An 11514-nucleotide genomic window follows, 5' to 3' on the forward strand; every position below is an offset into this window, starting at 1 on the left:
GATTGGTGTTATTATTTAAACCTTGGGAGAAGTGGGGGTAGAAGAATGAAGGGAAGACCTCAGCTTTTTGGTGAGAAGGTTTGGTTGGGACGCCTCTTCGTTTATGAACTTAATTCTTTGAAGTAGCTGGAATCCTTCCTCTCAGCCTGCAGGAAACAGCTCTGAATTGCTGACTGTCTGCCAGCTGAAGAGGTGTGGAGTGGAGTAAGGTGGAAGGAAAGCAGTGCAAACCTGGGGCTCTTCAGGTGGTGAGGGGCTGGGGGAGGCTTTTCCTTTTAAGGCTGGAGGGTTCTAGAATCCTAACAGCCCTGCTACTGAGAGCAGGAGAGGTCTGTTTTTCTCTTCTGACTGTCCCAGCCTTGAAGGGACCCTGTGTTACCTTTCCTTGCCCTTGGATTGTTAGATACTCTACCCACCCAACAGGTACCAGGCCCTTGGGGAAGGGGGGCGGTTTTCAAGACCCGCGGCCAGCGATTCCCTTTTGCCTCGTCTTCCTAACGAGGCTCCTCTGTAGGACCAAAAACAATGCTGGGGGTCAGGGCGGGGCCCAGTGCGTCGCTTCTCCAACATGGGGCCTCCTGGGGGTTGTGGAGGCGGGGAGCAGAACTGCTGGAATTACAGGTTTTCTGGGATATGTTAAAGGCCTGGAAACCTCAGGAGGCAGAAGGGGTGGCTCCTAGAAAGTGGGGCGCCCCCTCCCCACCACGGACGCTGGGAGGGAAGTGGGCGCGGCGGCCAGACTTGGGCAGGTACGTGTGGGCTGCGCTGGCCTCTGCCTTCCAGGGTGTGGCGGTGGGTGGTGGTGACGCTCAGTAGGTGAAAGGCGCGGGAGCCCGGAGGAGGAGGTCAAGGTTCATGGGCGGGGCCCGGGAGTGTCAGGTGAGGTTAGACTGGAGACCCAGGTCTGCAACTCCAGCGCTTCAGGACGCCTGGAGCTGGGGAAGACCCCCGAGCTCCAGGGTCCGGAGCCCCCGAACCGCTCCCCTGGCTGGGGCGGGACGCGATCGGTGGCCAAGGCTCCGGGGGTGGTGGCCCCGCCGCTGCTCCAATCACCGCGCAGCCGAGGGACGGGGCGTGGACCAGCGGGGAAAAGTTCCTGCAGATCTTGAAGGCGGGGAGGGGAGCCGGGGGCCCAGCCCTGCAGGGAAGCGGGTTCCAGTCCCGGCCGAGAGCGCGGGCACCGAGCGGACAGACCTGGACCCCCCGCCCCCCCAACCGCCGCCGGGCCATGGCGCCCCCGGGGCTCCTGGTGGCCGGCGCCTCCTTCCTCGCGTTCCGAGGGCTGCACTGGAGTCTGTGGCGGCTGCCCACGCCGGAATGGGCCGCTCGGGACCGCTGGCAGTGGCGGAACCTCTGCGTCTCCCTGGCGCACAGCCTGCTCTCGGGGGCCGGGGCGCTGCTCGGGTGCGGGTTTGGGGGTTCGAGGCGCACCGGGCGAGGGCGAGGGGTGGGAGGCTGAGGCCGGGAGACCCGGCGGGCTTCTCCAGAGCTGAGACTGGGGTGGGGGCGCGCACAGAGAGAGCGGGGTCAGGGCCTGGAGAGGCTAACCATGCCCCTCCCTTCCCCCTCCATACCCCCAGCCTGTCACTGTGCCCACAGATGGCCGCTGACCCCATCCATGGCCACCCGCGCTGGGCCCTGGTGCTGGTGGCTGTGTCTGTGGGTAAGTCTGCAGGGAAGGCTGGGCCGGTGGGGCGACGGGGGTGCGGGGTGCAGCTTCTGCTGTCCTTCGAGGTCCATTCCCCTCCCCCATGGTGGTTAAACGTTCCTGAAGCTTTTACCAAGGGAAACCTAAGAACTGGGAGAGGGGCGGGGCGGGGCGGGGAGTGGGGAGCTGGAAATCCTCTCTAAGCTGCCCAGGCTCTGGAGCAGCCTAACCCCTACCCCCATGCCCACAGGTTACTTCCTGGCAGACGGAGCTGACCTGCTGTGGAACCAGACCTTAGGCAAGACCTGGGACCTTCTCTGTCATCATTTGGTGGTAAGACTCTGAGGGGAGAAGCCAGACAGGAGGGGAGCCCTGTCCAGCCTGAGCTTTCCAGTCTCGCCTCATTCTTCTTGTTTTTGAGGCGGAGTCTCACTCTGTCCCCCAATTTGGAGTCCAGTGGTTCGGCCTTGGCTCACTGCAACCTTCGCCTCCTGGGTTCAAGCAATTCTCCTCCCTCAGCCTCCCACGTAGCTGGGATTACGGGCACCCACCACCACACCCAAGTAATTTTTATATTTTTAGTAAAGATAGGCTTTCTCTATGTTGGCCAGGCTGGTGTCGAAATTCTGACCTCAGATGATCCGCCCACTTCGGCCTCCCAAAGTGATGGGTTACAGGCGTGAGTCACCGCGCCCTGCCCTCTCTTCATTTTTCCATCCTATCATTTCCCACAGAGTCTCTGCCCCCAGCTGGTGCTTGGCTCCCCAGTCTTAGGCTGAGTTAGGGGGAGGAGGTGTCTGCTGGCCAGAGCTGGGGAGTCCAGACACCCACCATCCAAGGGCACCCACCATGCCAGGACACCCACCATGCCAGGGTACCCACCATACAAGGGCACCCACCATGCCAGGGCACCCACCATGCCAGGACACCCACATGCCAGGGTACCCACCATCTAAGGGCACCCACCATGCCAGGGTACCCACCATCCAAGGGCACCCACCATGCCAGGACACCCACCATGCCAGGGCACCCACCATGCCAGGGCACCCACATGCCAGGGTACCCACCATCTAAGGGCACCCACCATGCCACGGTACCCACCATCCAAGGGCACCCACCATGCCAGGACACCCACCATGCCAGGGCACCCACCATGCCAGGACACCCACATGCCAGGGTACCCACCATCTAAGGGCACCCACCATGCCAGGGTACCCACCATCCAAGGGCACCCACCATGCCAGGACACCCACCATGCCAGGGCACCCACATGCCAGGGTACCCACCATCTAAGGGCACCCACCATGCCAGGGTACCCACCATCCAAGGGCACCCACCATGCCAGGACACCCACCATGCCAGGGCACCCACCATGTGAGCCTAAGGAGTTCGGGTCCCCCCACAGGTGTGCAGTTGATCACGGAAATGTGGAATATGGAGCTTTTCTGAGAAGGGGGTGCCCTAGAATAGGGTGTGGGTATGCGGTATGAAAGCCCTAGGCCAGGTGCGGTGGCTCACACCTTTAATCCCAGAACTTTGGGGGGCCGAGGCAGGTAGGTCACGAGGTCAGGAGATCGAGACCATCCTGACTAATACAGTGAAACCCTGTCTCTACTAAAAATACAAAAATTAGCTGGGTGTGGTGGTGCATGCCTGGAGTCCCAGCTACTTGGGAAGCTGAGGCAGGAGAACCTCTTGAACCAGGGAAGCGGAGGTTGCAGTGAGCCAAGATCACGCCACTGCACTCCAGCCTGGTGACAGCATGAGACTCTGTCTCAAAAAAAAAAAGAAAGAAAGAAAGAAAGAAAGAAAAGCCCAGGAATGGGAAGTTAAAGGGGTGTTGGGGGATGAGATAGCCCCTCCCTGGGCCAATCCTGGCTTCATCTATGGAACGGTTGTTTCAAGGCTGCTCAGGGCCCCAGGATAAAGGTAAAAGCATAAAGGTCAGGTGTTTGGGGAGCCCCACAGAATGCGTGGAAGTCTCTCTTAAGGCCTGGGTTATTGGGACACGATGGCTGGCAGGTCATGGGGGGTCCTCTGACCTGTGACCCTGGCTCCCAGGTGGTGAGCTGCCTCAGCACCGCTGTTCTCTCTGGCCACTACGTGGGCTTCTCCATGGTGTCTCTGCTCCTGGAGTTGAACTCTGCCTGCTTGCACCTGCGGAAGCTGCTGTTGCTCTCTCGCCAGGCCCCATCCCTGGCCTTCAGTGTGACCAGCTGGGCCTCCTTGGCCACCCTGGCCCTCTTCCGCCTGGTCCCGCTAGCGTGGATGAGTCTGTGGCTATTCCGGCAGCGCCACCAGGTTCCTCTTGCTCTGGTCACCCTGGGTGGAATTGGGCTGGTGACTGTGGGCGTCATGAGCATCATATTGGGGATCCGCATTCTGGTCAATGATGTCGTGCGATCTCGACCCCATCCACCCAGCCCCGGGCATGAGAAAACCAGGGGGACCAGGACACGTCGTGACGATGGACCTGTCACCAGGTACAATTCCACTCTCAGCCTGAAAGACTAGAGAGAAGCCATGGGTCCCTCGCTGGGGGAGGTGGGGCCAGGACAAGGAGATGAGGGTCTTCCATGCACAGTCCCCCATCGGGGTGAGGGCCAGACTGGCTCATCAGCATCTCAGTGTCTCTTCCAGCTAACTCATATCCCTTCCCCTTGCTAGGATCTAAGAAGAAATGCTGATGTTGGATGGGTGGGAACCTGGGTTTCTGTTCACTGAAATCCGTCATCAGATGAGTGCCCTTTCCAGCAAATAAACTCAGGAAGTACAGCCAGATCTATCCGTAAAGGGTGGCAGGAGGCATGCAGCTGGAAGAAACTGCCAGTGGAGACAGAAGCTCTTTGCTTTAACCCAGGGACATACCAGGGAAGGTGAAGTCCCACTAGGATCAGAGAGATCTGGTATGGGGTGAGCAGGGACAGAGAAAAGAGATCTCACCTATAACCAAATTCTGGCAGGGGGAGGAAGGTAGAGGAGTTGCTATCTGTACCGGCAGAGATGGACGTGATAGTTGCCAAGAGACAGAACCTGGGCCACAGCAATTGCTGCTGATATTTCTGGTTCTCAAAGCCACACTCCTGTTTTTCTTTCTTTCTTTTTTTTTTTTTATGAGATAGAATCTCACTCTGTCACCCAGGCTGGAGTGTAGTGGCACGATTCCAGCTCACTGCAACCTCAGCCTCCTGGGTTCAAGTGATTCTCCTACTTAGTCCCAAGTAGCTGGGACTACAGGCATGTACCACCAAGCCCAGCTAATTTTTGTATTTTTTGGTGGAGAGGGTTCACCATGGTGCCCAGGCTGGTCTTGAACTCCTGACCTCAAGTGATCCACCCGCCTCAGCCTCCCAGAGTGCTGGGATTATAGATGTGAGCCACTGCGCCCAGCACACACTCCTGTTTTTCTACTTAACCCTGGTCCTACTGTGTCCTTTTAATTTTTTTTATTTTTTTGGTATCTTTTGACTTTTCGTTTTTTTTTTTTTTATCTTTTCTTTTTTCTTTTTCTTTTTTTTTTTTTTTTGAGACAAGTTCTTGCTCTGTCACCCAGGATGGCGTGTAGTGGCTTGATCTTGGCTCACTGGAATCTCTGTCTCCCAGGCTCAAGCAATACTCCTGCCTCCCACCTTAGCCTCCCAAGTAGCTGGGACTACAGGTGCACGCCACTGCACCAGGCTAATTTTCGTATTTTCTCGTAGAGATCAGGTTTTGCCATGTTGCCCAGGCTGGTCTCAAACTTTTGCACTTAAGTGATCCACCCACCTCAGCCTCCCAAAGTGCTGGGATTATAGACGTGAGCCACCCTACCTGGCCTCTTTCGACTTTTCAAAGACAATTCAGATTCTTAGAGGAATGAACACAGGGCTAGGTCTGTCTTCTTAAGATGACACTGAGGTCCAGAATCACAGAAGGAACTCAAGCACCCACTTGGGTGCCCAGGGTAGAGTTTTCCCAGGCCCAGGCTTTCATGGAAGAATGAGGGCAGAGGCAGAGCGTGTGAGAGAAGGCTGCAGGAGGATAAAGGAATAGCTGGCCTTCTGGCCGGGCACGGTGGCTCACACCTGTAATCCCAGCACTTTGGGAGGCCAAGATGGGAGGATCACCTGAGGTCAGGAGTTCAAGACCAGCCTGGTCAACATGGTGAAACCCTGTCTCTACTAAAAATACAAAAATTAGCCAGATGCCTGTAATCCCAGCTACTTGGGAGGCTGAGGCAGGAGAATCTCTTGAACCCAGGAGGCGGAGGTTGCAGTGAGCCGAGATCGTGCCACTACACTCCAGCCTGGGCAACAACAGAGTGAGACTCCATCTCAAAAGAAAAAAAAAAAAGAAGAGCTGGACCTTTTCTGAGATTCATTCATAAGCTCTTCCTCCCTGCTGCTTCTGCTGTGTTTTTTTTCTGTTGAACAAGACCCCTTCCTTCCCAGAACATCCAGGTGATGGGAAGTGCCGAGCAGATTAAGGCCAATGGACTGAGAGAGGCAACCCTTAGCCATCCACAGAAAAGGTACATGAGCAAAAGCAAGAGACAGGAAGATTGTCTTCAAAAAAACCTTGCTAAGACGCGGAAGTACAGAAAGACACAAAGAATGACAGAGACAGACATACGTAGATTGAGCGACAGATAGAAAGACAGAAGGATTATTTGCATAGAGGTGACAGAGGCAAAGAGGGATGGAGGGCGAAAGAGACAGGCCTTAGCAGAAATATGGAGAAAGGCTGTCATAGATCCTGAGAGACACCAAAGTCACAGAACTGATAAAATGGTTATGAACAAAAAGGACCAGAAAAATAGAAATAGAGGCCAACAAGAAGAGACCCCCAAGGCTGAAAGGCACAGAGAGTCTAGACAGTGAACTAGAGTGAGTCAGCCCGGCGCGGTGGCTCACGCCTGTAATCCCAACACAGGGATTGGGAGGCCAAGGCCGGCGGATCACGAGGTCAGGAGATCCAAACCATCCTGACTAACACGGTGAAACCCCATCTCTACTGAAAATGCAAAAAATTAGCTGGGCATGCTGGCAGGTGCCTGTAGTCCCAGCTACTCGGGAGGCTGAGGCAGAAGAAAGGCATGAACCCAGGAAGCGGAGCTCGCAGTGAGCTAAGGCCACTGCACTCCAGCCTGGGCGACAGAGCCAGACTCTGTCTCAAAAAAAAAAAAAAAAAAAAAAAAAAAAAGCCGGACGCGGTGGCTCACGCCTGTAATCCCAACATTTTGGGAGGCCGAGGCGGGCGGATCACAAGGTCAGGAGATCGAGACCATCCTGGCTAACACGGTGAGACCCAGTCTTTATAAAAATATAAAAAACTAGCCGGGCGAGGTGGCGGGCGCCTGTGGTCCCAGCTACTCGGGAGGCTGAGGCAGGAGAATGGCGTGAACCCGGGAGGGGGAGCTTGCAGTGAGCCGAGATCCGGCCACCGCACTCCAGCCTGGTGACAGAGCAAGACTCCATCTCAAAAGAAAAGAAAAGAAATAGAGTGAGTGACAAGGAGGAACACCCAGGCTCAGGAGCGATGGAGGAAATACTGGCAGATAGAGAGATCAGAAGAGCAAGAGGAGAGGTGGGGACAGAGAAGAGGCGCATGAGTCCGGGGAGGTGAGAAGCGGAAGAGCAGAAGGCGGAGGAGGCAGTCGGTGGGAAGATTCACCGAAGAGACCAGGAGATAAGGGGACTTGGAGGCAGGCAGAAAGACAAAGGACAGACAGCTGCAATGCAAACCTGAGGACAGAGGTTGACAGTAACCGGTTGGCAGAGACTGGTAGGAAGGTAAGGACGAGTCAGAACCGGGGTGTCAACTGAGATGCAAATACAGGCAAAGGAGCTGACAAAGAGAATCACAGAGAGAAAAAAATGGAGGAGAGTGCAGAACGATTTAAATATCCAGGCGGGGCGTGGTGGCTCACGCCTGTCATCCCAGCACTTTGGGAGGCTGAGGCGATTGGATCACCTGAGGTCAGGAGCTCAAGACCAGCCTGGCCAACATGGTGAAACCTCGTCTCTACTAAAAGTACAAAAATTAGCCGGGCGTGGTGGCAGGTGCCTGTAATCCCAGCTACTCAGGAGACTGACGCAGGAAAATCGTTTGAACCTGGGAGGCCGAGGTTGTAGTGACCCGAGATCGTGCCATTGCACTCTAGCAGGGGTGACAGAGTGAGACTCTGTGTCAAAAACAAACAAAAATTGAATATCCAAAGGAAGAACAAAGAAGAGTCAGGAACCCAGAGATGAAGAGAGAAGAAAAAGAAATACAGGTGTGGAAAAAAAAATGAGAGGGATTTTGAGAAGTGTCCATCATAGAGTTGTAAAAACAGGCGCAAAGGATGAAAATAACAAATCGAGACTGAGGAAAACACAGTCGGAAGGAGCTAAACACAAGCAGAAAATAAGAGCAGAGCATTTAAATGTAATTAGATAGAAACCCAAGAGGCGAAAGTATAGATAGTGAGCTAGAGAAACAATGTAGAATTTTGTCAGAGTCTGTGCTTTTAGAAGTCATATCTTTGCTGGCTGGACATGGTGGCTCACGCCTGTAATCCCAGCACATTGGGAGGCCAAGGTAGGAGGAGTGATTGAGCTGAGGAGTTCAAGTCCAGTTTGGGCAACATATTGAGACCTCCTCTCTACAAAAAAAAGAAAAAAAAAAAAAGTTACTTTCTTTTTTCTTTCTTTTCCTTTTTATTTTTTTTGAGACAGAGTTTCATTCTTGTTGCCCAGGCTGGAATGCAGTGGCACATCCTGGCTTACTGCAAACTCCGCCTCCTGGACTCAAGTGATTCTCCTGCCTCAGCCTCCCTAGGAGCTGGGATTATAGGTACCCACCACCATGCCCGGCCAGTTGTTATATTTTTAGTATAGACAGAGTTTCACCATATTGGCCAGGCTGGTCTCAAACTCCTGACATCAGGTGATCCACCTGCCTTGGGCTCCCAAACTACTGTGGTTATAGATGTAAGCCAACAGGCTCGGTCAAAAAAATTTTTTTAAGTAAAAAAAAAAAGTAATATCTACAAAACTCAATTTGCCATCTTAACTGAATGCCTTGATGGACAAAAATGTTGTCTGCTTTGAGTTGTTTTTTTTTTTTTTTGGGATGGAATCTCACTCTGCCGCCCAGGCTGGAGTGCAGTGGCGTGATCTCGACTCACTGCAATCTCCGCCTCCTGGGTTCATGCCATTCTTCTGCCTCAGCCTCCGGAGTAGCTGGGACTACAGGCGCCTGCCACCTCGCCCGGCTAATTTTTTGTATATTTTTTAGTAGAGACGGGGTTTCACCTTGTTAGCCAGGATGGTCTCGATCTCCTGACCTTGTGATCCGCCCGCCTTGGCCTCCCAAAGTGCTGGGATTACAGCCGTGATCCCACCACACCCGGCCTGCCTTGAGTTTTTAAAGAAAAATAAATGTGACAAACTCACGTGAGGAATCTATTCTTTAAATACGTGTTGAGGTTGATATGAATTGATTCTAAGTCATACACCTTTTCTTTGGCCACTGGTATCCATTCGTGATGGTTTGAGCCAGTGTTCCTCTTGGTAATACTTGGTAGTATCTACAAAGGGCGCCCAAGAACTTGACCATTAGGGAAACATGGCTGTTTCTGCGGATTAACTAGTCAAGCCCATACAGGAAGAATGAAATGAGCTCCCACTTGGGGCAGGAAGAATTTAGGACCACACACGGATTCCTGCCAGTGAAATGTGAGGAAGGCAGGACTGGATTTGTGATCACAATGGAGTAAGTAGGCAGAGAATTGGAGTGTGGGCTACATAAAAATGATGTCAATCAAAGAAGAACGGTCAATTAAGACCCTAAGAAAAGGAAGTTCAAAAATGCAGAGGTTAAAAAAAAAAAAAAATGCAGAGGTTGCCAGATGCTGCATTTGGTAGGAGCCTGGCTAGCAGAATGGTGCTTTGTCAGACCTCACCGTGGCCCAGGAAAAGGGTCCTCAAGACAGACTCCACGCCTACCAAGCGACTTGCTAATGATTTCTTTGTCCTCCAGGACAGGGAAGGGGTTTTTCTGGATGGGATACATTGATATTTTATGGCCTTGAAACACTACCCTGATTATAAATTAATAAATTGGTGTGCAAGTAATTGCATTAATTGCATCAATCTCTTGTTACTTGGAGTTACTTTTTGGCTCCCATGGTGTCCTGATTTACAATTCAATGCTAGATTGTGGAGGCTTTGCCTTGGGAAGCTTTCCACTCTGACGTGTCCTGATACCCTCTACAATTAAAAAGCAAATGCTGGCTGGGCTCAGTGGCTCACGCCTGTAATCCCAGTACGGTGGGAGGCTGAGGCTAGCGGATCACTTGAGGTCAGGAGTTCAAGACCAGCCTGGCCAACATGGCAAAACCCCATCTCTACTAAAAATACAAAAATTAGCTGGGCATGGTGGCAGGTGCCTGTAATGCCAGCTACTTGGGAGGCTGAGGCAGGAGAATCATTTGAACTCAGAAGGTGGAGGTTACAGTGAGCCGAGATCATGCCGCTGCACTCTAGCCTGGGCAACAGAGCAAGACTCTGTCTCGAAAAAAAAAAAATAAAAGCAAATCCAGGGTCAGGCGAGGTGGTTCATTCCTCTAATTCCAGGGAGGCTGAGGTTGGGCCCAGGAGTTCAAGACTGGCCTGGGTAACATAGCAAAACCTCATCTTTACAAAATTTCTTTTAAAATTAGCCAGGTGTGGTAGCACAAGCCTATAGTACCAGCTATTTTGGAGGCTGAAGTGATATGATCACTTGAACCCAGGTGGTCAAGGCTGCAGTAAGCCATAATCAGGCCACTGCATTCCAGTCTGGGTAACAGAACAAGACTCTTTCTCTAAAATATAAATAAATAAATAAATAAATAAATAAGCAAACACAATGTATTCAGTAGAATGGACTTAGAGCAAGAGAATGGATTCAGACAGGTGTTTTTTGTTGTGGTGGTTTTTTTGTTTGTTTTTGTTTTTGTTTTGTTTTGTTTTTTTGAGACGGAGTGTCCCTCTGTCGCCCAGGCTGGGGTGCAGTGGCGCAATCTCGGCTCACTGCAACCTCCGCCTCCCAGGTTCACATCATTCTCCTGCCTCAGCCTCCCGCGTAGCTGAGACTACAGGCGCCTGCCACCACGCCCAGCTAGTTTTTTGTATTTATAGTAGAGATGGGTTTCACCGTGTTAGCCAGGACGGTCTTGATTTCCTGACCTTGTGATCTGCCCTCCTCAGCCTCCCAAAGTGCTGGGATTATAGGCGTGAGCCACCGCATCTGGCTGTTTTTTTTTTTTTTTTTATTTTTGAGACAAGCTCTCACTCTTTCGCCCAGGGTAGAGTGCGGTGGGTCGATCTCAGCTCGGTGCAGCCTCCACCTCCCAAGTTCAAGAGATGCTCCTGCCTCAGCCTCCTGAGTAGCTGGGACTACAGGCATGTGCCACCACACCTGGCTAAGTTTTGTATTTTTAGTAGAGACAGGGTTTCACCGTGTTGGCCAGGCTGGTCTTGAACTGCTGACCTCAAGTGATCCGCCCACCTTGGCCTCCCAAAATGCTGGGATTACAGGCATGAGCCATTACATGCAGTCGGATTCAGAGAGTTTAGAATGATTTTCAGTGCTGAAGGTTGAAACCAAAAGAATCTTGTAGCCAAATTAATCCTGAGTCAACAAGAAAATTTTTTTTTTTTTTTTTTTTTTTTTTTTTTTTTTTTTTTGAGACGGAGTCTCGCTCTGTCGCCCAGGCTGGAGTGCAGTGGCCGGATCTCAGCTCACTGCAAGCTCCGCCTCCCGGGTTTACGCCATTCTCTCGCCTCAGCCTCCCGAGTAGCTGGGACTACAGGCGCCCGCCATCTCGCCCGGCTAATTTTTTGTATTTTTTTAGTAGA

At 52.5% G+C, this 11514-nt stretch overlaps 1 protein-coding gene across 1 annotated transcript; it reads left to right on the forward strand.

Annotated features, from left to right (window-relative positions):
* The first annotated feature begins 885 nt into the window (after positions 1 to 885).
* Positions 886 to 4814, forward strand: TLCD2 (TLC domain containing 2). The gene is made up of 4 exons (XM_033185166.1): positions 886 to 1404; positions 1581 to 1663; positions 1899 to 1981; positions 3710 to 4814. The coding sequence occupies exons 1-4, from the start codon at positions 1229 to 1231 to the stop codon at positions 4160 to 4162; spliced, it is 795 nt and encodes a 264-aa protein (XP_033041057.1). The 5' UTR covers positions 886 to 1228; the 3' UTR covers positions 4163 to 4814.
* Positions 4815 to 11514: the final 6700 nt, after the last annotated feature.

This window comes from Trachypithecus francoisi, unplaced genomic scaffold, assembly GCF_009764315.1.
Source record: "Trachypithecus francoisi isolate TF-2019V2 unplaced genomic scaffold, Tfra_2.0 Lachesis_group20, whole genome shotgun sequence".
Lineage (NCBI taxonomy): Eukaryota > Metazoa > Chordata > Mammalia > Primates > Cercopithecidae > Trachypithecus > Trachypithecus francoisi.

What these genes read in the sequence shown, in the direction of transcription:
- TLCD2 (XM_033185166.1), top strand. Translation starts at nt 1,229, where the DNA reads ATGGCGCCCCCGGGGCTCCTGGTGGCCGGCGCCTCCTTCCTCGCGTTC. An exon ending in GGGGCCGGGGCGCTGCTCGG is followed by an intron (nt 1,405 to 1,580) that starts GTGCGGGTTTGG and finishes CCATACCCCCAG; the next exon opens with CCTGTCACTGTGCCCACAGA. An exon ending in TTCTCTGTCATCATTTGGTG is followed by an intron (nt 1,982 to 3,709) that starts GTAAGACTCTGA and finishes CCTGGCTCCCAG; the next exon opens with GTGGTGAGCTGCCTCAGCAC.